The sequence below is a fragment of the Equus caballus genome, chromosome 5, assembly GCF_041296265.1.
Source record: "Equus caballus isolate H_3958 breed thoroughbred chromosome 5, TB-T2T, whole genome shotgun sequence".
NCBI lineage: Eukaryota > Metazoa > Chordata > Mammalia > Perissodactyla > Equidae > Equus > Equus caballus.
The window spans coordinates 36,946,659-36,973,880 of NC_091688.1; the positions used below are offsets into that span (position 1 = coordinate 36,946,659).

Sequence of the window (27,222 nt, forward strand, 5' to 3'; positions counted from 1 at the left end):
CATGCAATTTCATTTCCTTTGAGGCAGATATCATACCATTTTATAGATGTATGAGCTATGAAAACTGATTATATGTCCTGCCTTCTCTTTGTCTAGAACAGCCACTTTCTCTGGGCTTGTTCTAGAACCTTGTGGAGTTGTCAGGGAGACCAGATTCAGGTATAAGTGGTGCCTTCCAGTGATCAGTAGTGCAAATGTGCGTTATCCATCTCTGGATACATGGTACCAAAGAAAAGAAATCTTGGAGTGGACCTAAGTGAAGCTGATGTTTTCCTGAATGGGTTCAAATAGAGACTGTTGGCGTTGTCCATCCAAGACCTCCTTGTGGATAGACACTTTCCTGCACTCCAGGTCCCATTAGAGATCCCACTCCAAAATTCTTACACTTAGCCTTATATGCCTCTGTTTTTTCTGTATTCTCCTTTGAATCTGGACAGCAAGTTGCTTTCTAAAAGTAACATTTACTTCTAAAACAGACACCCCCCCAAATCTCTTATCTCTGTTACTTTGGAAAAGCACAGAGAAAAGAATTACCTATAATCCTATCCCCTAGAGAAAGCCATGTTTGATATTCGTAAATATCTCTCCAGTCAGCTTGTGTGTATGATTTAATTGTTTATTTATCCAATAAGAAACACATCATATATTCTGTTTGGAAGCTTTCCCTTTTTTGAGTCAATTATAATAGTTTATCATATTATTCCTCTAAAGTACTTTTAATTTTATAGTATAGTATTACATTATCTGACTATACCATACTTTATTCAACCAAATTCCTATTTTTGGATATTTAAAATTTTTATGACTACAAATAACAATATATAATTATTTTGCATGAACCTTAGTGCATAGTTTGTTATTTCTAAGGGTAAACTCATAAACATAGAATTGATTCTCCTTTTTAATTCTCCCTTTACAGGATCTCTGACCTAGGGCACTCCCTTTACTCACATTTAATTTAATCTGTAATTTTATTATGCACAGGACCATCTCTGGGAATTTGGGGAGCTCTGTGCAAGCCATTGAACTCCCTTACTTTTATACCAGGGTAAAATGAGTATTCAAGACAGTATTAGATGGAGGAACAAGGACATCTTGTTCCCTAGTGGAATCAATAGAAGAAGACAGAATCAGATTCACCTGTTTGGCTTAGTTAGCAATGCTTCAGAGATCTGATGGGCTCTTCACATAGAGGAGACAAGTAAAGATTCAGATCAGGGAGTCTGCCTCCAAAACATGTTATACTGTCTCATCTGAACATAGGACTTGAAATCTTCCCCCTGAATTCTCTTCCTTTCTAGATAATTTTACATCTCAAATCTCTTTCTAACTCCCCAAATCTTTTCCTTTGATTCCAGTATCTCTGGCCGGCTTACTGAGGTTTAGCATTGTGAAGAAGCAAAGTGAGCTTCCCTCAATAGCACCTTCCTTACTCAAACTCTTGTCTTTCTTCTGTTGTCTTCAGCCTAAGCAGAAACAGATAGTGGCCCAGTAGGAATCTCCAGATGTCTAAATGGCTAATTTTGAGGTGACTTACTCTCCCACTCCCCCCCCACACCCATTCCTAACTCTTTACTAGGTTTTGCATAATTTACTCATGTCTCTCCTGATTGGTTGCTTTAAGTGACTCTGCTCTGTCAGGGAGGAGGAAATTTCCCCCATACCACTCTTGAGTTCCTGGGGCTCGACTAATAATAAAATTTAACACAAGAAAGACTAACAGGAGAAAAACCAATTTAATTTTGTAGACAAGGGATAGCATTAAAAAAATGATGTTTGGAGAGTAACCAAAATACAGGCACCTTTACATCTTTTTTACACAAAGAAACAAAAAGCTTGTGAGGATTTGACAGGAGAAAGAAACTTGGGTTTGGATGCTTAATTAGAAAAGAATCTAAGCAGAGTTTGGATTTGGGGTAGTAAATTAGTGAAAATGTAACAACATTTATTTATACAGGCTGCTAGTCCTGATGTGGGGAGGATACCTTTCACATGGGAGATTTGTTTCCTGCTTTCAGAGGGGAGCAGAGACAGGAGGCTCAAAGTGTCCTTTTTGCACTGGCTTGAGCATCTTTCATTCAAAATAATCAATATGCCATGTGGCATCTCTTGAGGCGGTCCACTCTGAACCCCAACACTGCTAACTCCATGATCTTCTTCTGCCGGCCTTTTCTGGCTACTTGCCCTGGAGAAGCCCTATCTTCTCCATCTACCAGTTACTGTCTCTCAGGGTTATCCTGGCCTCTGGAAGGAAGGGAGATTTGTACTGGAAAGATGGACACAGAAGGAAATATCTTTTAAGTAAAATATAACTCTCTCCTCTACCTGAATTTGCTACATCTATTAGATATATACCTGCCAGTTTCAAAGCTGGAATTTTTTTTCTTATATTTCTTTCTGGAGGTTGTTACTGGCACTTCTGATGTCTGATGGATTGTGGCATTCCTTAATCAAATCATCAAGGTTAGATGTTGATTTCATTTTTCAGAAAATGAAACAGAGGAATCATCAATTATTTGACCTAATGACAATATAAGGGGAATGGAAGTATTGGTGCTTGGAAAACAGAACAACATGAAATGTGAGGAAGGGGATAGACTTCAACTTACATTCTTTGAGCTATCAAAAACTAGAGGAAAACTACAGCTGCAATCTGGAGTGCACAGTTTCATTAAGGTGAGAACTATGTGGAGGAAAGTCAGGTCTGCAAGGGGATGATGTTTCATGTTTGCTTTCAGAAAGCTGGAAAGGTGCTATTGAACAGGATATGATGTGGAAGACCCTGATATGTAGTACACTTGCATCTCACAAATCTTAGTAACATCACTTTTAGGAAATACACATCCTATATACACAATTAAGAGGACATGGGCTTCACAAGACAGAGATACACACTCTGGTACCCACACAGTCCCACAAAGAGTTCATTAGTAATGCTGTAAGTCTAATGAAGACAATTTGGCCAAAGTCAGGGAAATTATCCTGACATATAGATGTATAAACAATAGACACAGACCATGTACATCTTGAGGACACATTTCACAGAGTCAATCCAGCCAACTTTGCACCTAACAGGTGCAAACACCTACTCCTGTCCCATCCTACTGCCACTACTTGGTCCTCCTCCCATGTCTCAGCATTGTTTGCACTGACTGCTGTCTCCGTTTATAAGAATGGGGGTGGAGACTGTGTGCCCTTGTTAAGTAGGAGTGTGCATCTCAGGCCAGATATTATCTTCAGGAGAATGATCCAAGAGTAGAAAGTGTGCCACGAGAGAAAGAGATAATTTTATGAGAAGAAAAGAATGGCGCACTTTATAAGGACAGAGTCGCTGTGAGCAGAGGAGGAGTAACTGATTAGCTGCATCTCAGGCTATATATCTTTTTTATCCATCCAGATTATTAAGACAAAATAAATTGAAATTAAAAAGATCGATTGAGATCAACTGGTCTAACAACATTTATTTGAAGAATATCTGATACAGTCTTTTCAACCAAATTGTGAACTACCTGAGAACAGCAGTACAGCAGCTCTGTACTCTCAGCCCCCAAATTAGCCAAGATGGGATGATTGCTGGGTAAACAATCCCAAAGTTTCAAGATATTATCACAATAAAGGTTTATTTCTCCTCATTCATTGCAGTTAGTTTTAGCTTGATGTAAGGATAGGGCTCTGCCTCATGCAGATGCTCAAAGATATTATAGTTGTGCAAACTCTGTTGAATGAATAAAATGATTAATGGAAAATATGTATTACATGTAGGTACCCAAGTCAATAGACCCTAAGGATATAAATAACCAAATTCACAGGAGAACAAATATGAAAAGCTTGTAACATGAAAAGGTTGTCAACCTCACTAACAATCTGAAACAGCTAAACAGTGAATAACACTCTGCTTCCACTTAGAATGTAGAAAGCCAGAAAGAGTCTTGCTCCCATGCTTGCAACAACAAAAGAAAGCCAGATGATCTGCAAAATCACAACTTTTTCTGAACCTGTCAGAGAGCTGAGGCTGCAGAGTGAGCATCCAATCAAAAATTCTAAGGAGGGAGACCTCCAAAGAGAGAAAAGGGGCAAGCACTTGTTCATTTGGGGGCAGATGATAGACACTAGGTACCCAACAAGATAGAAGAATTCAGCTAAATTTTTTACTGAATTTCTCAGGTTTGTTCTAGGGCTAGAATGAAAATATAGAACCATGAAGCCTCAGCTGCAAGGAGAATTTGCAACTACTTGTAGGGACTTCTCAGTGGATATCATTGGATTATCATGAGAAAGATTAGGGACAGGCCTGGGGGAGGGAAAGATTAGCTAGTGGGAAAGACATGAAGCCCTTCTTGAATCCTTCCCTACAGAAGACAAACATTTCTGGGGGAAGAGAAGAAATTCTGCTATCTTTAGGTGCAGATGAAGACTCATTGAAGTGAAGCAGAGGGAAGTAAAAGTTATTCTACTTGTAGAGAAAGGGAAGAAAATGGTTCTGGATGTAGAATATAAATGGTTCTCTTATACTGGGGGGAGGCACAGGATCAGGGGTCAAAGTCTCACCCCTAAGACTCAGGGACACAGTGCAAGCCAGTGACAGAGGCTGAACCAGGACAAGAGACAATTACTCTTCCTGCAACCTGCTTCTTACCACCAGGCTAAACAAACACCAAATAGCAAGTCTCAACATTTAACTGCTGGCAGATGGTCAAGAGCATGTAAAAAACATTTGGTAGATTCAGATGTGAAAGGGATACAAAGCTGATGGTACAGCACTAGAGGAATTTTAAGCATGTAGAAACAACAAATGTCAAATCCAGCTCTACTCCTGACCAAATGAATTCAACCACCAGAGTAAAGGCATAGCAAAAAACAATCCCTGTTCATTTCCAGGCATAAATACTGTTTACCTCAATCTCTGCTGTCACAGATGGCTTGCAATAAAAATTACAAGGCACATAAAAAAGAAGAAAAAAATCTGTCAAGAGACAAATCAATCAAAAGAACCAAAGTCAGATATGATATAGGTGTTGGAACTCTCAGGTAGAGTACTTAAAATAGATGGCAACATACATCCTCAGATGGACAATTTCAGTAGAAAAAGGAAACTAAGAGAAAGAATGAAATGGAAATGCTAGAAATGAAAACCATGGTTATGGAGATGAAGAATGCCTTTAACCAGATCATTGATAGACTTGACACAGCACACGAAAGAATGAATGAACTACAGATATTACAGATAGATTAATAAAAATTACTCAAATGGAAACCCAAAGAGAAAAAATAAAACATATTAGCATATCTAAGAGACATGGGACAGTATCAAGCAGTTTAAAATAACTGTAATTGAAATCCCAGAAAGAGAACAGGGAGAGAATGAGACATTGGGAATATTTGAAAAGAGATGAAGGCAATGAATTTCTAAAAGCTAATAGACTCTGAATTACCACAGATCCAAGAATCTCAGAGAACACCAAGCAGAATAAATAATAATAATGAAATAATAGTAATAGCTGATAAACACTTAAGTGTATCATATTCAAAATTCTACAAGGTAAAAGATAAAGTGAGAATCTTGAAGGCAACCAGAGAGAAAAAAAGACACATATACAGACATAGGAATTACAGCAGACTTCTTGTCAGAACCTACTTAAGCCAGAAGACTATGGATTAACATCTTTAAAGTTCTGAGAGAAAAAAGACAATTTTCAATCCTGAATTCCAAACCCAGTAAAATTATTCAAATATGGAAGAGAAATAGATATTTTCAAACCAACAAAACTCAAACAATTTATTCATAGTGGAACTGAATTAAAATAAATGTTAAAGGAAGTGTTTTAGGCAAAGGAATATAATACCATACAGAAATTTCAATCTATACAAAGAAAAGAAGTACAGTAAAATGAAGGTAATATAACATTTATTTTTTCTTATTTTTAAGTGCTCTACAAGACAACTGATCTTCAAAAAGAGGGGTAGGCAAAACTGTTCTCTAAAGGACAAAATAGTATATATTTTAAGCTGTGTGGGCCACATGTTACAGATGCTGACCTTTGCACTGAGTACAAAAGCAGCCATAGACAATCCATAAATGAATGAACATGTTTGCATTCCAATAAAACTGTTATGAGTGCTGAAATTTGAATTTTATATATTTTTTTATGTGTCACACAATATTCGTCTTTTGATTTTTTTCCCCAAATATTAAAAAGATGTAAAAACCATTCTTAGCTTGTGGGCTATACAAAAACAGGCAATGGGCTAGACTAGCACCATGGGCCATAGTTTGTCAATCCCTAGTCTGAAGCAAAAATATTAGCAATTTTTTTTCTTTTATGTTTATAGAATAAATAAAAGTAAAATATTTAACAATAATAGCACAAACTATGAGAAAGAGGAATTAGGATTATACTGTTGGGAAATCCTTACACAACATGTCCAGCAGCATGATAGTATTTGAAGGTAGATTTTGATTAATTAAAGATATATATTCAAAACTCTAAGGCAATAATATGAAATATTTTTAAAAGGGATATAAATAATAAGACAATTTTGTGATATTAGAGAAAGGGCAGGCATATAGACTTATGAATAAATGAAAAGCAATAAGAAAAGTATATGTATTGAGATATATGAGAAAGCCATTTGGTTTAAGACTAATTTGGCCTGATCTTGCTTTTCCAAAAAGGCCTGACGTGGCCTGTCAATCATGCTTTGTACATCTGCTTTAAACTTAATTTTTAAAGCAAAGAATGGTGTCTTTAAAGATGGGGGTGTATGCGTCCTCCCATATCAGCTTCAAGATAAGCATTCCTTTGCAGAAACTAAGGGTCAAACTGACCTACTGTGTACATCTTGTCACCTCTGTGCTCATCTTGTGGCCATTGATTTGCTGTGCTACCAAAACACCTTGTGACTGTAGCAAAAAGAGATATTCCTGTCATATCCGATGTATGATCTTTGTTCCAAGATGGTATACAACCACACTGTACACCTCACTTCATCAGAGTGCTTCTTCCCTTGGTGAAAGAATTCTCCCAGGCTATATGGTCCTCAGATAGGCTCATATAATAAATTCACCTCAATTTTTATTTATACATTAATTATTGATTATTTGCATCAAAAAGAGCCAATGGAAGACAACAGAGAGTCCAAGAATAGGGCACATTTATGCAATTTATTGATTTTCTGCAAAAGTACAAACAATTCAATAAAGAAAAGATAATTTTTTAACAAACAGTATTGGAACAATTGGATATTCATATTAATCAAATAATGAACTTGATCCATACCTCACTCTCTATCCAAAAAATATCTCAGAATGGATCATTGACTTAAATCTAAAACCTAAAACTATAAAACTTCTAGAAGAAAACACAAGAGAAAATCTCTATGATGTTGGTTTAGGCAAAGATTTCTTAGATATGACACATAAAGTACAATCTACACAGGATAAATTTTTTGATAATTTAAACTTCATCAAAATGAAAATTTCTCTTCAAAAGATTCCCTGAAAGCATGAAAAGGCAAGCTATAGATTGGGACTTAACACTTGCTAGTCACATAGCTGCTAAAGATCTAGTACTCAGCATTTACAAAGAACTCTCAAAACTCAATAATATGAGAACAAACAACTGAATTTCAAAAATAGGCAGAAAGAGATACATGGGCGGCAAATAAGCACATAAAAAGACAGAACATAATTCATCTCTGAGGAAACGCAAATTAAGACTACAATGAGATACCACTACATACTAATTAGAATGGCTAAAATTTAAAAAGATTGACCATACCACGTACTGATGAGGAAGAATAGAATGTAGAACTATGATAAAATGCTGGCAGAAATGTCAAATGGTAACCACTTTGCAAAAGAGTTCGGCAGTTTTGTTTGTTTTTGGTTTTGCTTTTAACACACATCTACAATGCTAAACTCTGAGGAGGATGCACAGCAACTGAAACTCTCACACCTTGCTGGCGGGAATGAAAAATGTTACAATCACTTTAGAAAACAATTTAGCAATTTCTTATACATTTAAACATACACATACTATATGAACCATCAATCTCACAAGTTTTCAACCCATTGAAGACGGAACGTGTGACCACACAAAAATCTGCATGCAAATATTTATAGCAGTTTTAATGCAATTCTCCAAAACTGCAAACAGCCCAATTGTTCCTCATCTGGGGAAGGGATAAACAAACTTTGGTGGATCCACACAATTAAATCTTACACAGCATTAGAAAGGAATAAACTGATACACTTGACTACCTAGGTGAATCTTAAATGCACTACACTAAGTCAAAGACGCCAGATTCAAAATTCTATATACATTTTTTATTTCACTTTATGAAACTCTGGAAAAGGCAAAGTGTAAGTTAAGAAACTATATCTGTGGCTGCCAGGAGCTTGGAACTGGAGGAAGAGTGGACAAGAAGCATGAAGGAAAGTCTTGTTACAATGGAGTGGTTCTACATCATTAGGAAAGTAGTTTTGCCGCTCTGCTCCTGATTTTTCTCATTAGGAGAATAAAAAGAACACCATCAACCCTCCAGACTTAGCATGAAGATAAAGTGACACAAGACAAATGCAAAGCACCAGGTGTCAAACATGTGATTATTAAATATACGGTAAATTTCAGTTATAGATATCTACTTTCTGCCATTGTACGCTAAAGTGAATTAATTGTTCTTCAGTGTTTGCCTAATGCAGGTCTTTGCCTGGGGCAACTTCCTGACGGAATCCACATATGAGAAATGTGAGAACCAGGAAATGTGGTTGGAGAGCTACTGAGCTCTTGGTACTTGAGTGAGTGGAACCTGTTATTTCACATCAGACAGGGCTAGAATTGCTTCCAAATTGACTAATGTCATCATGCAAATCACCAGAAGCTGCCTCATTTGGCAGACAAATTACCTAATTATGCCCCCTCTAAGAGACCAATTCTGAAAAGATATTCATCCTTCTGGACTAAAGCAACCTCTCCCTAGGACACAGAATTTGGCAATTGAAGCCCAGACTGGATTTCAGCCACTGTCTGCCACGTCACTGGGTTCCTTTTGAACAGAACATAGCTTGTTTCAACCTGTCCATTTTTGACCAAAGTCTTACTCTGTAAAGATCACACCCAAAGTATAAATCCAAACATTCCTTAGGGCCTGTGTGTCCCACCTTGATGTGCAGGTCACAGACTATTTGCTTTTAAACAATTCACGAATGAATTAGACTCCTGGGGAAACACTCCTTTAGAGAAAAACATGATGTTTATAATTATTTCCAAATTATAAAAGTTACAGATGTAAAATATGGCATTGAGATGGCACAGAAAAACATAAAAAAGAAAATGAGAAACACCTGTAATACCTGTTTTCTAAGAATTAATACCTGGTATATAAAATGCTGTATTTCAACTATATATATATATATTTAATACTTAAATCTTATCTCCATTCACGTCACTATTAATGGCATCCAGATTTTTAGAAGAATTCTTTTGAGCTTTTCATATATGTATCAGGATTGAGTGGTTGTTTCTTGCTTTACCTGGCCTTGATGACCTTGAAGAAGAAAAGGATAAAGAAAACAGCTGAGATTTGGCTGTTGATACATTTCTCCCTTTGCTCACACTGTGTCTCCTTGGGATGGGCTGCATCCTTTTCTCTCTTCCTTTCTAAAACGCTCCTCTCTCACTCTCACCTATTTCCTTTCATGATGTCCTGTTCATTGAGTCAGCACCCCTTCCACTTGATTGGGACCCTGAAATAAGATATTCATTCACACCCAGCTTGAGTACTTGTAGACAGGCAGGAGGTATGGAGAACAACAAGAGAGAGGAAGGAGCAGGTACTCATGCCAAGAATTGAGGGGAAAGTTCTCACTGAGAAGAAAGGTTGGAGGAGGATGCAAAAGGTATTTCTGGTGCAATGCTGTGAGGGAAGGGTTGGAATGTTTGACTGATGGTCCTGAGAGCTGGAGAAATTCAAGAGCGTGTGCATTTCTGAGTGCCTGGATGTGTCAGCCACTGTATTTGATCTGTTTGCATTCAAGTAGTAGCCTTCGTTAGTATTCCAAGAATCCCACATGGATGTGTGTATGTGTGTGTGTGTGTGTGTGTGAGTGTGACAAGGAGTATGAACTTTGTATTGTAGAACCAATAACCACTGTTTGTTGTCGACCAACAGCAACCAACACTAACAGCAAGTATTTCACTAACAGCAGCTGAATTTGTGCTCCAAGATGCTCGGGGGCATCCTTGATCATTTAATGTGGTATGAACTCTGCTAACCGTCTTCTGAGATAGAAGATATGTCCCTCATTTAATAGATGATGAACCTAAGGTTCCTAGTGTTTAAGTTCATTAGTCAACTAGCAAATCACAGGGCCACCATTTGAAACAAATCTGCCTAATGAGGCCCAAATTTACTACATGATCTCCTTGCTTTGATAAATTCAACCAGTTCTATAATATTTAGCCTAGCTATCATATGTTTTGAATGCTTCTCTGAAGTTTCTCTCTTCAATACGATTAAAAATATCCTAATTTATAGAAAGAATGATGGAAAGAAAGTTTACACTCACTAAAGGGCAATGGTTGTTTCTTTTTCCCCTTATGGATTCTCTGTATAATAGGGTCAGTCTAGTTTTTTCATCCTGCTTTAGAGGAATGATGTTCCCCTGAAGTTCTCACCTTGATGAAACTGTGAATTACAGATCTCAGCTGGCTCCTAGTCTGACCTGATGCCAATTCAAAGCAGATGAGTTGAAGTTTATCTCTTTCCTCGCAGTTGATTTTGGTCAGTCGTCCATACACCATGACTTCCATCTTCCCTGTATCATCTTGTATTTCATAATATATGAAATCATTCCACACTATTTTCTGCAAAATAAAATTAGCATCTATCTTTTAAGAAGTGGATAAGGTTTCCACATCTGTCAGAAATACAGGGTGTTGGTGGAATCTTTTGTCTCTGACAGGCTAATATGAGCTGTAGGTCCAGAATTACAGGTACCAAATAGCTTAACATATCTTGTTCAGAAAATTCCTGCTTTTGAATCCTGTTTCTACTTTTCCTTTTTTTAGGTCTTTATTTCCCAGGTTCTTCTAAAAAGATGGATTACTTCCTAATTTTTCCTGCTTCCATCTCAGAACAGCTGACAGTTCTTAAGGAACTTGAATACAGTCAGACCTGATAATCTTCACAGGTTTCTTTGGCACCTACCTGAGAACAGAGAAGGAAGGCCACTCACACTTCATAATGAGTCTGAGAAAGATTGTTGCAAGTCTTCATTAAGTAGAAAGCTATATCAATATGTAATTCTTTTTTCTATCTTCTCTATTTATTCATTCTTTTCCAATCTGCCCAAATCTTGAACCTAGAATATCTAATCCCATTATTCTAGTTTCTATCTCACTTACTTTATTCATTAATTCTACAAATGCAAATGTGTGCCCAGTCACTTAAACAGAGTGTGCAGAAAACAGCAGTGGTAAAAGTAAAGGACCACCCTAGGAGACATATATAATGGAGTATGAAACAATGCTTCATATAAAAAATTGCTTCAACTAAGCTTAGTTTTTCTATGTTGTCTTAGACTGAAATATCTACTGTAATTATAAGAATTCACCAAAATTCTGAATTTATTGTCTGTATTTATGAAATAAAGTATTAAATTATGTGGTTATTCTTTTCAACATCCATCTTTCTTATTAGTTAATGCCAAAGTCAATTGCTCAACAAATTTTTGATGAATGAATGCAAAGAGGTGAGAAAAATTTAGCTATGTGTTGGAAACAGCTGGATTCTATGGAAGAGTAGTCTTGATTTCTTAGTCTGGCTGTCACAACTGGAATCCAAGCTTGAGAGGGCAATTCTTTATATACAATTAATTTAAGCTTTCACTGAAACCGATGAGGCAGAACTCAAAAAAACCAAATCAAAAGAATATGTATATTGATATAAACTCTGCACTGTCCTGGACCAGGGTGGCTGTCAATAGGTCATCACAGCTGATAAAATGCCAAGGTTTCTGGGGAATCTCTTTCTAAAGAACTTGCATGCTGTTACCTTGGGAGGAGGAATGTTCAGAGATTATCACTCCCATATCCTGAAAGGGATAGACTCTACTTAACTATCCCTGGTTAGGGAGACCTTGAGTCTCTGTGTTTAGGAAATTAACCAAACTCCAAATGGCAAGTTAAGATTTTTAAATTCTGGGGCTACAGAAGAAATATTACAAAACAAGGGTGTGGACTTACCTTATGCACCTCATACACCCCATTCACAAATGTTCCTGGAGCTTGTGAGCACAGATGATTGATTTTAGGAGTTGCATTTGCATTTGCAATCAGTCTTTTTGAGACCTCCATCTTTCGGTCAGCATTAACATCAGACACAGATGAGGCACTGTACACCTCCAGGAACCCATTGCGGCCAATATAATCTGATATGGCAATGATTTTCTTTGGGATGAACTTCTGCTTCAGACTGACATCAAAAACCTTCACTCGGAAGAACTGGCTCTCAGTAGCCACTGTGGCATGGAACATCTTTTTCTCCCCTTCAAGAAAGGCATATGCAAATGGTTCTGTTGCCTTCAGTACCATCACTTCTTTGGGGTCCGTCTGTAGACCCTCTTCTTTGGAAGCTTCTTTAGGTACAGCCTTCAATCTTGGTTTCTTCTTAGAAGTATATACCCAAACCAGGCACAATTTAGAAAGGAAATACAGAGTTACTCTCTAGCAAAGGACCTTCTCAGGCTGGTTTTTGAGCCTCAACGAACACCATAATTGGGTGAACTTGGAAAAAAACTAAACAACTATGGCTGATATGGTATAATTTAGCTAATCGAAGAAGTAGAGAAGATTTGAAAACAACATTATTTCTTTTCTTCATTTTTCATAAGTTTGGAAGGAAGAATAGTTTTATTTCAAAAGAGTTAACGAAAGAAAAATAGTATTTCTCCTAGGAAGAGCTATGGAGAGTGTAGGAGCAGTGGCATAGCAATGCTGTTGTGTAGTGATTCCTAATAGAGATGAAGAAGAAAAAGTAATCTTAATTTATCCCATAAATTCATTCTAGTGAGCAAAGTAAGATATAAAAGGGGAAAGAAAGTAAGTTATTCTTAATATCACTGAGAGGGGAGAATGGTTCCAGTGAGAAACAATTGATTTCATCCAGAACTAATCCCGGTAGATGTGGCAATTTAAAGACCAAAATCATAAAGCCCCTTTCCAAAAAGCAAGTGCTGTGTTGAAAATAGGTTAGCAATGCAATCACTAAATAAAGCCCATGTCCTTCCTTTATCTGGAAATGTCCTTGATAGAGGCTCGTGAAGAGTAGCAGAATCAGCCACCCCAAAATATGTCTCTCTGGCTTAAGATTATTTTGAAAAACTTCAGATACAGGAGAGGCTCTATAAACATAATAGAAGTTCTAACCTGGAAAATTATACCATCCACAACCTGTGGGTCATGAGGCTTAACTTTAATTGACTTCTCATCAATGTGGCCAATTCACCTTAGGTTCAGGAAGCTCATTCCCAGCACAGGGTAGTCAATAACAAGAAATCTATTCATAGTAACAACAGCAGCACTCTGACTTGAAGTGTACAGGACTTAAAGAAGAAATTATGCAATTACTTTTAGAGAAAGGAAAGAAGACCTGATGGACACATGTTCTTATTAAGTTCATTGTGCGTGTAGGGAATATTGGAAATAACCTAAAGTTAAATAATACAACATTAATTTTTTAATTTATTAAGTAACCATGCAATTAATCTTGTACATTAAACTAATAATTTAAATCTGTATTGGTTGATTGAAATAACAGTTTGAAACACAGCAAGTGAAGAAGAAAAAATTGGGTTACACAAAAATCTGTGTAATGTGATCCAACCTGGGACAAAATGACACCTGTTTATACGTAACAAAAGGTAAACTCAGAAAGACTATTTACCAAACTGTAGCATTTGATAGAAGAGAGATATCAGAGTTAAAATTTAATTATTTTTGTCTATGTGTCTACATTTCCTAAATTTTCTAAGATGATATTATTTATGAAACGAAAAATGAAAGAGAGGGGACGACCCCATGGCCTATTGGTTAAGTTCGGCACACTCTGCTTCAGGAGTCAGAGTTCAGTTCCTGGGTGCCGACCTACACCACTCATCAGTGGCCATGCTGTGTTGGAGACCCACATACAAAATGGAGGAAGATTGGTACAGATGTTAGCTCAGGCCAAATATCAGAAAAAAAAAGAAAAAGAAAGAAAAAGAGAAAGAATTGGCGATAGTGCTTTGTTTGGCTCTGTATTTCTCCACCCTATTCTGCCCTAAGCTGTGTCTTTCACTAGGTTTTAAGGGAAATATGAAAATAAAGTTAAATGAACAAATGACTAATTATACCCAATAGAGAATAGGGATGATTAGGTATTCATTGGCTCATAGATTATCCTTATGCAAAGGAGAATGCATAATGAGTTAGAGTTCACATTTTGGGTACAATCTCATCTCAAAATATACAATTGATAAAAAATATGTGATTTAATTAAAGAAAGAATTGTATATAGTAGGGGATTAGTGAGAATATCCTTCATGGTTGTAGTGATCACTGTCATTATGTTTTAGGGAGGGGAGATATTGGAAATAGGAAGTTGGTACCTTGATTAAGGAACTGCTGGATGGGGTTGGTGGTGGCACCTGAGGAATCTGGACACAGCCCTCAGTTGGGCACGTGTTGGTTGTTGAAGGTTCTGGAAGGTGACTCTGCTCCTGGAGTAGTTTCATTCTCTTGGAGTCATCAGTTTTAGTGGTGGTGTCTTTCCTTTTCTGAATCAAAAATCGTATATGTGTATTTTTCTTGGTTAGTGATTTTTAATATCAAATGAACTACTACACTCTCCTCCTCTCTGTCTCTCTCTCTCTGTGTCTCTGTCTCTGTCTCTCTCATACACACACACACACACACACACACACACACGAGAGCATCTTACTGTGACAATTTTCTCTGGAGTAATATCACAGCTTCAGATACCCTCAACACCTCCCCAGCTTGGACTCCAACCAAGATTAGAAGCTTCACTCTGCAAATATTAAAAACTCAGATGATTGAAATTTGGTCTGTTATGGAATTCTGGCGCTACCTCTGCTGCAAACAGCCCTGTGTCAACTTGATTAAGATAACACTTGGAGTTATGTATTGGTAGAAAATCCTATCAGTCTATAATGGAAGCAAGTCTCCAAACAATATCGTCTGCACTTAGGGACGTTTTATTAACTAAGTCTTTTACTACCTTGTGTATTTACCAAATAAGCAAATTGGTCAGGAAATCAGGTCTCCACCTATTTTTGAATGCTTTTTTTTTGTCACCATACTGGAGAAATTCCCTCACATTCATAATTCTAGAGGCAGGATTCTGTTCTCTATGTAGTCTGCATCAGGCAAAAAAATCCTTCAGAATTCTCAACAATAAACAGACCCATTCATGGTTTCACCAAGGGACTTCCTAGTACCTGGACTTTTATAATTGTTTAAGTAAAGGCAGGAAGTGTCTGTAAAGTCATTTATCTTGACTACCTTTGATTTCTCTAATGAAAACCCATTTCTAACATTCTACGTCCAACATAAATTTGCCACAGTTCTTGCCGCTTCTAGCATTCATGTATCTAATTCATTAAGTGTCACTTGTTGAGAAAGCTGCAGATGAGGGAGCTGCTTGAAATGCCTTCCTCTGGCATGCAGCTTCCTGATCAGGACACCTTCTGACCACCCCAGAACCTCATTCTTCATTAGAAGGTTTACAGAACCTGGACTATGGAAATGAATCTGAGACATAACACTAATTATAAAATTTTAAAAATAAATTACAGATATCGTGACATCTATACTCTAAATCTGAAATCAATATATGCCATTGAATGCTCGAGTTGTAGAGTTCAATAAAGCTGGATTTGAAAGGCTGATCTAACATTCACTATCTGTGTGATCTTGGAGAAGATTTTTTTTAAAGAGTAAGTGCAGAGGCCGAGACTTGAACCCTGTCCTCAGGCCCTTGACCAATGATGCTGCAGCAAAGAGTCTACAAAGCAGTCATTGGACAAGATTTTTAACCTGTATGAACTTCATATTTCTCATACAAGAAATGGAACCAATGATAGCATCCTCCTGTGGCATTACAAAGAATGGATGAGATAATGTACACAAAGATCACAGGTTTTAGAGACCAGCACCACTAAACACTCAATTCATAGAAAATTCATGTTGTTATCATTATTCCATGGTCAACCCTGGGGTTCGTCTTTCTGCTGTGATCTATGGATGTGTAGGAGAAAAAATTTGCTATGCCAAAATGTGTCTCCTTGGCTTGATTATTTCTAAGAACAAAAGATTCAGGAGAAAACTTTGACCTTCCCTCTAACTGCCTAAAAGAATTTAAGATAGATGGCCTGTTTGAGAAGGAGCTAATACCATAGACAACTATAGCATAATATGAATTAGGTGTGGGAGACAGGGAGGAACCTAGAAAGGCCCTTTAGATTAAAGTCCTCTCCCTGTCTCTTTCTCTTTGCGGGTATGGCAAATATTTGTGCACCAAACATTTGCTTTTCATTTCTGTGTCAATTGCCTTCCTCTCCTTGATGTCCCAAACTGCTATCCCCCTACATCCTCTTTTGTCGTTAGCTGAAGATGGTATTTAAGGTGGTGGCTTTGGCCATTTTGGTGAGTTACTCAGTTTTCCTGGGTTTCTCCCATGTGTACATGTTATTAAACTTGCTAGATTTTATCCTGTTATTCTGTCTCATGTCAATTTAATTCTTTGATCAACCAGAAGGACATAGAGGGTAGAGGAATATTTCTTTCTCCTCTACAGATGTTTTATGCATTATTTTGACCCTCTTAATGGAAACCCTGGATAGAGATGATATGGGAAGTACCTTATTAAAGAAGCATCTCTATCCACTTCTGCCACATATAGTAGTTTAATCTAATTGAAAAGAACACCTTGAGCATCTTTCAAAATCAGTTAAACCAAAAGCTTCCATCATAAGATTAGGATTTAGATGCCTAAAATATTCTATTTGATTGGATAATATTTAAAAAGAGTAATTGATCTTTTCCCTCTGATTATTCCCTTCACCACTTCAGTCTGATTGAATCATGCCATTCTGTGCTCTTTGCTTTGTGGGAGATATAGCAGCAGGAATCAAAGATAATATTGGTTTGCTTCTGGCTTTCAATCCCAAAGGCAAACAGAGTCCATATTATAGAGAAAATAGTTGAGAGACTCCATGATGAATAAGAACAAAGATTTCCTGTTCATTTAATGGATCATAGAATGGTCAGACACCCTTTTGTCAGGCTTCCTATGCAAGCAGCTGGACCCCTAAGAAGAAATGACTCTATGATCTGTTTAGGCTATGAGATTGAGGATGCAGATGAGCCTCCCTGAGAATCCTGTGCTTGAAGGAGATTTCAAAGAAGCATAATGATTATTACAGGAATAGGAATGACTGTGTCACATATTTAGGCAGAGGGGGCCTTGGAAAGTGTCACTTCCAAGCCTGTATGCATAGAAAAAATAGAGTTGTTTTGAGATATCCACATGTGCTATTGTCACAGCAGAGATACAGTGGGCCTGCGGTTTCAGTGACTAGACAATGGCCAAGTGACTTGCCTTGGCCAAGAGGCAAACAGGCAGATTGCTAACTGCATTCCACAAATAAGAACTGGAGAGATTATAGAGGGAATTATGAATTATTGAAGCTACAATAATAACAACAATAATGAAGCAAAACTTAATAAATCTTGCCTGTAGGAAATATGTCTTCAAGTGCTATGTGTGCGGTGGTAGAGTCTTCAGCCTGGATCAGAGGCCAGCTTGGGGCTTGAGTGACAAACTATATTAGAGAACAGTGATTTAAATGCTGCTTTTGCATATTCCTCAAGTTTCCTGCCTATTCATTGTGGAAATAGGGATTCTACCCCATAGGTCATATCAGGGCAGAACAAAAGGCAGACTAGGGTAAGAGTTGGTGCACTTGTGTGTGCACTCACTTTTCCACCTCAGTCTTGTCTTTCCTAGGGACAGAGTGCCTATAATCTGAGGTTATTGTCTAGTAAGGAAGAAAAACATACATTTATTACAGTTGTGATAATGTTTAACAGGAAAAATAAAGGGACCAGTGAAAGCAAACAATGGGAATATCTGATATATTCTGGGAGGCAGATATTAATGAAGACTTGCCTGAGGAAAGAATTCACATTTGCACCTAAAGGTTGTAGACACTTGAACCAGTGGTGAATCAGGACAAATGATTCCAAGCTAAAAAAGGAGCATGTGTCAAAACATCTGACTTGGGAAGGAGCATGTAATGTTGAAAATAAACGATGTAGTATGGTCAGTGAGCAAAGGGGAAGAGGGCAAAAGGAAACTGGAATGTAGGGGATAAACACACTCACATTCATCCCTGCTTGTTTGGTCACTTTCCCCCACTCTCTCTACTCTTCCCAAGAGAGTAACCCTCTGAAGATTAGAGATTATTTCATAAACACATGCCTCCTAAATAGCAGCGGAGTTAGAATCTAGTAGGATCTCAAAATATACATTGATGAAGGAATGAGAGATTATGTTAAAAATTAAATTGTACACCATGGGAGATTAGATGGGAAGCTCTTCCAAGATTATACATACTTACATTGTATGTAAGTACAAGGAATGGGAACAGGTACCTTGGTTGAGGAACTGCTGGATGGGGCTGGCGGAGGCATCTGTGGAGTCTGGGGACCACTCTCACTCGAACATGAGATTGTTGCTGACGTATCTGGAAGCTGACTCTGTTCTGGGAACAGCATCTTCTTTTTTGAGTTGTTAGTTTTGGTGGTTAGGTTATTCCTTTTCTGGAGAAAAATAGATCTTTTTCCTTATTTCTGGATAATTATCTTCAAAATCACACAGAACATAACATCTCATTCTTTTCTTTCTTTCTTTTTTGAATAGGATCTCAATTTTTCAATTTTCTCTGGAGTGATAGCACAAAATCAGATACCTGGACTACCTACCCTTTTCTACCTCAAGCAGGATTACAGATTTCACTCTGCAAAAAAGCTCTTATTAAAAGCTCAGAAGAAATTTCATTGGTTTAGGGTGAAATGCAGAGTTCACATCGGCTGTAAAATTGTGTCATGCATAACTTTGCAGGTTATCTTTTGGTAGATAACCTTCTCAGGTTATAAAGGAAGCAAATCTCAGCACAACCTTGGCTGCACTTATGGGTTATTGTTAACTATGACTTTCTATCCAAGCAAATATACAAATGGTTTCCTGATATCTGCTCTTAAGACTCCTAGAAACCCATTTCTCTAATCTTCTCAGAGAGATTACTGGTAGAAATATGGGTCCATGGAATGTACACCAAGAAAATAAAAACAAAAATTGAGAAACCTTTATAAAGGAAGTCTGTCTTCAAGTGGTGTATGTGGGGTGGTGGTGGGGATGTAGCCTGAGTGAGGGGCACCTTGGATCTTGGGTGAGAAACTATATTAGAGAACAGTGATTTAAATTCCGCTCTTGCCTGGCTACCCTTTATGCTGTCTTGGGGCAATCTTTCCTTACCCACGCACCTCAGATACAGGCTTCATTGTCCTGTGTTGCATGTAACCACAGGGTAAAACAAAAGACAAGTTGGGATAGGAGTTGATACATGCAGATATGTACTCACTTTCCCACCCCAGTCTTTCCTTCCCCTGGGAAAGGGTACCTATAATCTGAGCTTATTGCCTAGTACAGAAGAAAGATGTAAATTTACTACAGTTGTGATAAGTGCTATGAAAGAATAGTAAAGGATCTTGTGAAGGCCAAAAATGAGAATAGCTGATCTTTTTTGGGAGTGGGAGTATCAGTGAGGACTGCCTGAGGAAGAGATTCAGGCTGACATCTGAAGGTTGAATATATTTAGGCCAGTGAAGAGACAGGAATAATGAATTCCAAATGAAAGAAATAGCATATGCCAAAACACGTGACATGAGAAGGAGCATAGAATGCTGAAAATTAATCCAGAAGTATGGTTAAGGAGAAAAGGTGAAAGGAAATTAGAATGTAGGAGATAAATATACACTATTATTCATGTACAAGTGTCTTGCCACTCCCCTCCCCTTTTTCTGGACCAACACAAGACAGTAACCCCTTGAGATCAAGAATTATTTCATAAATGCACACCTTGCTGAAGCAAAGGACTTATAATACACCTGAGATCTTGATATCAATATTGATAAATTAAGGAGTGATTTTACTATTTAAAGAAACTGTAAATAGCAGGGAATTACTGAGAAGCTCTTCAAGGTCATGATGATCTCTGTAATATGTTGTAGGGATGCACAAATATTGGGAACAGGAAGATGGTACCTTGGTTGAGCAAATGCTGGGTGGGGTTGGTGGAGGCATCTGAGGAGTCTGGGGAAGGCTCTCAGTTGACAGCGTGCTGGTTACTGAAGTTTCTGGAAGCTGACTCTGTTCCTGGGTTAGCTGCATCTTAGATTCTTCAGTTTTTGTGGTTTTGTTTTCCTTTTTCTGAAAGTAGTTTTTTTCTGATTAATAGTTTTAATATTAGATGAAACACATCTTCACCACTGAAAACATCAACTTTTTATTACTAGGTTCTAATATACTAAAATTTATGTCTTTGAGAACTCCAGGGAGCTTCATACAGTCCATCTTCGGAAGAGATGACCAGAAGCTAAGCAGTGCAAATATTATGATTGCTTCAAACAAATCGTAGACAAAATTTTATGCACGTCACTCTTTTACTCATTGTTGTGGTGATGACAGGAGCAGTGAACTTGGATTTAGAAAATCCAAGCTTGAATTTAATCTCTTTGATTAGCCTTTGGCAAGCTGTTTCCCTAATCTGATTGCCATTTTAGTTCATATCTAAAAGAGGAGCAATGATTTCATATTCTCATTATAGGGAATTACATTACACACATTAAAGTGCACAATACTTGTGAAACTTAATGGGTGATCAGTAACTATTAATTTGCTGATTCTTAACCTCATTTTTACTCTGCCCCTGGAATACCTTTGGTCTGATTCTCCTATTTGCATGTTGAGAAATGAATAAAGAACTAGGTGTTTATAGGAAGGTAATAAATGGAAGGTCCATAGAAGAAGCTTCTTTAGCGGGACCTTAGCCATCCTACCTTCAACACAGGCGTCTTGATTGTTTCAGGTTTATTCATGGTGGAAGTAGATTCCTCTGTACTGTGTTTATCCTGGTTTCTTTGTTCCACTGGTTTTGTCCCTTTTTCTTTCCATCGCCTCATAACTGGTGTGGTAAAAGAGAAAATAGTAAATCCAAAGGAGCTGGTCTAAGACAGCTGAAGCCCTTTCAATAATATTTCCTCCCAGATCCTGTGTGTGGGTCTATGTATGCCCTTGTCTGCCTCTACTGCTTTAGCCAGGCTGGCCACAGGTAGCCAGCAGAGGTAAGGGAGGCACAAGCACTGTTTCTTGCTTCCTCAGTCGATTATTTTCTTCTCCCATGTGCAATGAGCACTTCCTTCCTGTGCTCTGGACTCCAATATAACTCAGTCAAACCATTTTCCTATCACTTATCCTACACTTTCCCTTTTAGAATCAGTTATCATGCTGCTGGTTGTCAGTCATCTTCTGTAAAAGATGTGTTCGAATTACTGAAACCAAAGGAAGAAAATATGATGTAATTAGTGTTGTGACAAATTGGTGATACTGAACTTGGGCTTTTTATTTATTTATTTAATTTATTTATTAGCCCTATTAGGAAGATTAGCCCTGAGCCAACTACTGCCAGTCCTCCTGTTTTTGCTGAGGAAACCTGGCCCTCAGCTAACATCCGTGCCCATCCTCCTCTACTTTATACGTGGGATGCCTACCACAGCATGGCGTGTCAAGCGGTGCTATGTCTGCACCCGGGATCCAAAGCGGCGAACCCCAGGCTGCCGACAAGTGGAACATGAGCACTTAACCGCTGCGCCAGCGGCCCGCCCCAAATTTGGACTTTTTAAAATGTGTTGTTATAATCCAGTGATTTTATAAGAGACAAGTTCTTCACATCTCTGAGAGAAAGGTTTTTATTTAAGTACTGCCTCATGTTTGTTACGAGACAACATAACAATGGTGGAGTAAATATTGTAATAGAGCATGTACAGTAATTGATATAAATATTTTTAAAACTCAGACTTTAAAAAATTTTGTTTTGTCATTTTGTAACCTTTCTAATGCACTGAAAGCCTTGGTCTTCTCATAAACTCCTTCTTTTTCTTTACCCTCACCCCTCAAAATATACCCTCTAAAATGCATTAGATCCATTTGTAGGAAAGGGGACACCCTAAGTTATCATTTTGGCCCCTGCAGTACTAACATTGTCATGGCTACTAAGTCCTAAATTGGGAAAGGGATGTGTCAACTATGACAAGTCAGGGTTTTCTAGTCAAGGTTGAGGATGGTGCGGAGAGAGTGAGAGTGAAGAATTCTCACCCATTACCTTTTAACTTTTCATGTTTAAGAGTCTTTGCAAGGTCTTTAAGTTCTGCTATGTCTTTGTACAAATCTATTAGTGCGTCAACACAGGCACCCTCTGGAAAGCTTTCTTCCATCAAATCAGCAATCTGAATTCTATTATATTCATTTTGAGCTTTTTCAGTCAGTTTTAAATCTTTGGCGAATAAAGACTTAACGATGCTAAAATGATATTCACTGATGGGCTCTAATCCTTTCAGCAGAAGGATTTTCTTGAATTCCCTCTTCATCTCTGAAGTTATAGATGACCTACAAGAGAAAAATAACATACAGTGTTATATATTTATACAGACATTTTAAAAGACTATCAATGTTTATACAAGGAAGTGGTCCATATGAAGTGTCATCCATGGGTGTGTACGACAAGAGGGAGTTAATGACCAGATGTCATCATGGAAATGGGTTGAGAACTGCTGAATTAGGACTTCTAAGAAATTTTTCCCTTTTAATGATGACAGTTGAGTTGTTTGGAGTAGTATGGTAGAAGAAGGTCTTGAAATAGGCCATTGTTGCAATGTGTCGACTGTCGACTGTGTAGTGTCAAAGCCCCTGGTTCCTCTTCTCATCCTATTTTGAAGTCTATCCCTGAATGTCTGCCTGTTGGTTCCTAACACTTCCCACACCCACTAAGCCTGAAGTGACCTGTGCGCAAAATGGGCTGCAGATTCTCACCTTATGTGAATATCTTTCTGCCACAGCACTACAGTTCCATGCTGGGTACCTGCCCTAGTCCACTTGGCTCTTCCCTGGTCAACTCTAACTAATATCATCTCTCCCTGGGGCTTGACCATGTTCTCTGTGTCCTCTGTACCCATATCACTGCCTCTTTCTTGGACTTCTACCTGCTCCCTAGTGCAGGATCATAGCATGTATTGACTGGAATGATTACTACAGTTGCTTGATTTTTGTCTTTCCACTCAACTTTTTTAATCAGTTCTTTTCATAGAGCCAGATATCTCTCTATACAGCCACAATTCTATCTCACTTAAAATTCTTTAATAATTCCCTGTTTTCTTACTGAGAAATGTCTTGCTCCATAATCTGCCTTGGAAGGCCTTGAATAATCTGCATCTTTTTATTTCTGTTACTTTTGTATTTCTTATGTCTTATGCTCCAAAATATATAGCACACTTTGCCTCTCATTTTTTATAACTTTGATAATTCCCTTCTTGCTGCCTAGAAAGCCTTTCCCACCTTTCTTCCTCTGACTACCTCCTTACAGCCTTCAATGCTCAACTGAGGCTTTGTCTTCTGAATGCTGAGTCCCCATTTTGGACTGAGTTTCACTCCTCTGGGCCTCTTAGCACTTTCCACACTTCCTTCATGGCACTCAGTGCATATTATGGGTCCCAATTTTCTGTTTAAATTCATGAATTCTTTCAGTTTAGGGACCATGTGTTTGATTACTTTTTGTATAATTGGGATTTTCAAATTCCTGTGAATTGCTCTTCTTGAGAGAACGTGAGTGTCCTAAGGTTGGTCCGGCCCATAGACTGAAGGATGAATCCACAAAAGGACACGTTATAGTGAGACATAAGAATATTATAAACGAAGTGAAAACTCTGAAAGCTTCTAGAAATAAAGAGCAGGTTACATGTAAAAACCCAAGGATCAAATTTAAACTAATTCTCAACAGCAAAACTCTCTAAGCAGGACAGCGGAATAATTTTTATATAGTACTGGTCCAAAATTCCATATCTATTTCAAAACTGAAAATTCTTTTACATAAAATTTTTTTGGATTTGTTGTGAGTGTGACGACACAATTTATTTGCAAAATAAAACAAGATGTGAGGTGCCAAGAAGCTATGCATAATCTTTATTCATTCTACTTAAATATGATCATTCATGCTTTCTTGCTGAAATATTAGTGCATTTGATTTTAGAGTAGTATCCAGATCCTACCAGGGCTTCTTGTCATGTAATAGTTTAAGGAGACGTATTAAAAGCCTTTCTGAAGCCCCCTGATTCTGAATCTCAGAACATACCTAGCCCAAGGAAACCAGAATAGATACTGTCACCCTATCTTGAGTGGAAAAATAATTTGGAAAGTAGAATTTTTAATCTAGCCAAAATGATATTTAAATATGAGGGCCTCAAAAACTATTCTCTGATATTCAAGGCCTCAGTAGTTCTGCAAGACAGAGACCCAGACAGAAACATCTATTGGAAGTAATATTCAATAAGAAAATAATACAAAATCAAGAAATACTGCAAGCCAAAGGTAAATAAGAGTGAAAACTTAACTTGGTTAGGTGAGCCCATGTCTTAAAAATAAACAAAGCCTGATGGAAAAGAAGAGAACAAGGAAGTACGTCAACATGGTGGAGGGAGGGAAGAAAAAGAACCTGGCAGTTCACCAGTGTATTTGTCCTAAAGGATACGATAGAGTATAAGTAAAAAAATATATAAGAAAGGAGAATATAGATGTTTCATAAATTGAAATGGAGATAACAGAAACAAGACAAAACACATTAATTGTCAGCATATACAAAAAAAAACCTAAGCAGTTAACCTACAATGTTAGGCAAATTGTATTTGAGAAATATGTCAATATATTGTTAACAACAGATCAGTTAAGGGTGGAAATACAAAAGAAAAATATTTTACCATTCAAAGAATAAGTAGAAGAAAATCAATTTATTTATATTAGTGCAGGTTTAAATAGAGGCGAACACAAAAAGTATCAGAGCATGACACAATCATAATAGGTTCAACCTCAAGGGAGATAAAACTCTTTTGATTGCGTATTTACCTACTAATCGTAAATATCTTTTGTTTTTATTACTTTATATTCCTTCATAATGCTATAAATAGTGTATACTCTATTTTACAACATAACATATGTTAAATACAAAATTATATTTGCAACAGTGTGTAGTATATTTCTTTTCATACACACATGCTCATTCACAAATATATTTTATATATGAATGCCTCTAAACATAAACACATACATATAAAATATAAATTATATATGTGTGTGTGCATATAAATAAGGATATTGATCCTAAATCCAATTTGGCTAAAGTTGTTGCTTAACTGGTTAGCATATACTCGTTATGTACCTGTTGATAATAAATGTGTTTTTGTCTTGTTTCTGCTATCTTCATTTCAATTTATGACCCTTCCATGTTCTCCTTAAGTATATATATAAATTTGAGAGATCTACAAGAAAAAACCCCACAAGGTTATGGAAGGAGATTTCAGTGTATCTCTCAATTACTAAATGAACAAGGTAAAAAAAAATCAGTAAGATGTAGATGATTTAATCAACACAATAGACTTAGTGAACAAGGTTTATGTAACATACATAAAATTCTGAACATTAAAAATTTCACTTTAGAGTCAAGCACACATGAAATACGATTATACCAAGCCATGCAGAAAGTCTTTAAACAATTCTAAATGTAGGTAATAGAAATCTATTTGTAATTAACTTTGCCTGCCTCTCCCCTATACCTTGCAAACAGGAAAAAAGAAAAAAAGAATAGTTTTCAGGAAGGCAGAAAGAAATCCTTAAAGAAACTTAAATAACGACTCTGACAGCTGATAGAGACTGGAGTACTAAATAAAAAGCAAACTGTCTTACAGAGACGTAAAGCAGCCATGTTTTTATTTAACTGTGTTTGTGGAACTGAAAATTTTTCTGCTTTCTGTGTGTGTGTGTTGTGGGGGGGGGGTGTAAAAAATTAAGATAATACCATACAATACAACTTTGTATGCAGATGGATTTTTTACTGAATATTATTTTATGATATATTTGCCATTCTCCTAACTTGATTTTACGCAGGCCCTGACCACAACCACCAACTTTCCTGGGCACATTCCAGGAGAAAAACCCCAAACCCTTTCTCTAAATATAGCTCATGTCAATAGATGCCCAGGAAATTCATTTTAATATCTTTTATAGTCAAAATGCTTATCCTTCAGTTATGGTGGAATAAAATGTCTATTATTTGCCTAGTTAGGAAAGGACTAGAATCAAGCTACTGCTGTTTTCACTTTTCTGAATATAGTTTAAATTAGCCCTTTTCCCACAAATTCTTCATAATGTAAGCTCCCCTTGTAATCTTTTGGTTACCAACCAGATACTCACATCTTCCTATGGAAATCCCCACAGATATCACCTCATTGGAAATTTCTTCCACAGCAGTCCAGATTTTGAGGTCTTTTTCAGAGATGCAGAAATCACTTCTTATTTTGTTTGAGCAGGAAGATAAATCAGTAAACTCTCAGAGACTGAACTGCAGGATGTTATAATCTCCTCAAGGGCAGAAGAAAAAGAAGTATTTTGAAAAGCAACAAAAACAAATGGCACTGGTAGAGTCACTTGAAACCTTGACTAGTGCTGGCCATCTCATACTGTGCTATCCCGGAGAAAGAGAAGTTATGAAACAATGTTGAGACTCCTCCCACCTATGTTCTTAGCTTTCGATTCATTAGTCAGAGAAAATCACCAGTTTCCTTCCTGTAAATTTTGTTGGGGCCCAGGGCAAGCCACTCCCAAATATTCCACAACAGCATATTGATTATTTTGGATTAAAATTCCTTGAGAAGGATAAAGGGCATTCTGACTCTCCTGTCTCTGTTCTCCCTGAAGGCAGGAAATGAATCTCTCACGTGCAAGGTGCTCTCTTTTCATCCTTATCACCAGAGCTGGGGAAGTCAGGTCAGAGAAACT

The 27,222-nt window shown here is 37.3% G+C and overlaps 1 protein-coding gene across 1 annotated transcript in view; it reads right to left on the reverse strand.

Annotated features, from left to right (window-relative positions):
• Window positions 1-27,138, reverse strand: part of LOC100057107 (gamma-interferon-inducible protein 16) — a 66,357-nt gene extending 39,219 nt beyond the window's left edge. The window contains exons 1-9 of the mRNA XM_014739714.3: window positions 26,638-27,138; window positions 22,505-22,788; window positions 21,183-21,307; window positions 20,389-20,553; window positions 18,717-18,884; window positions 14,648-14,815; window positions 12,246-12,668; window positions 10,677-10,865; window positions 9,533-9,546 (exon numbers count right to left, since the gene is read on the reverse strand). Coding sequence (XP_014595200.2) covers window positions 9,533-9,546; window positions 10,677-10,865; window positions 12,246-12,668; window positions 14,648-14,815; window positions 18,717-18,884; window positions 20,389-20,553; window positions 21,183-21,307; window positions 22,505-22,788; window positions 26,638-26,639 — 1,538 coding nt within the window. The 5' untranslated portion in view covers window positions 26,640-27,138. The remainder of the gene's footprint in view (window positions 1-9,532; window positions 9,547-10,676; window positions 10,866-12,245; window positions 12,669-14,647; window positions 14,816-18,716; window positions 18,885-20,388; window positions 20,554-21,182; window positions 21,308-22,504; window positions 22,789-26,637) is intronic.
• Between the last annotated feature and the right edge of the window lie 84 nt (window positions 27,139-27,222).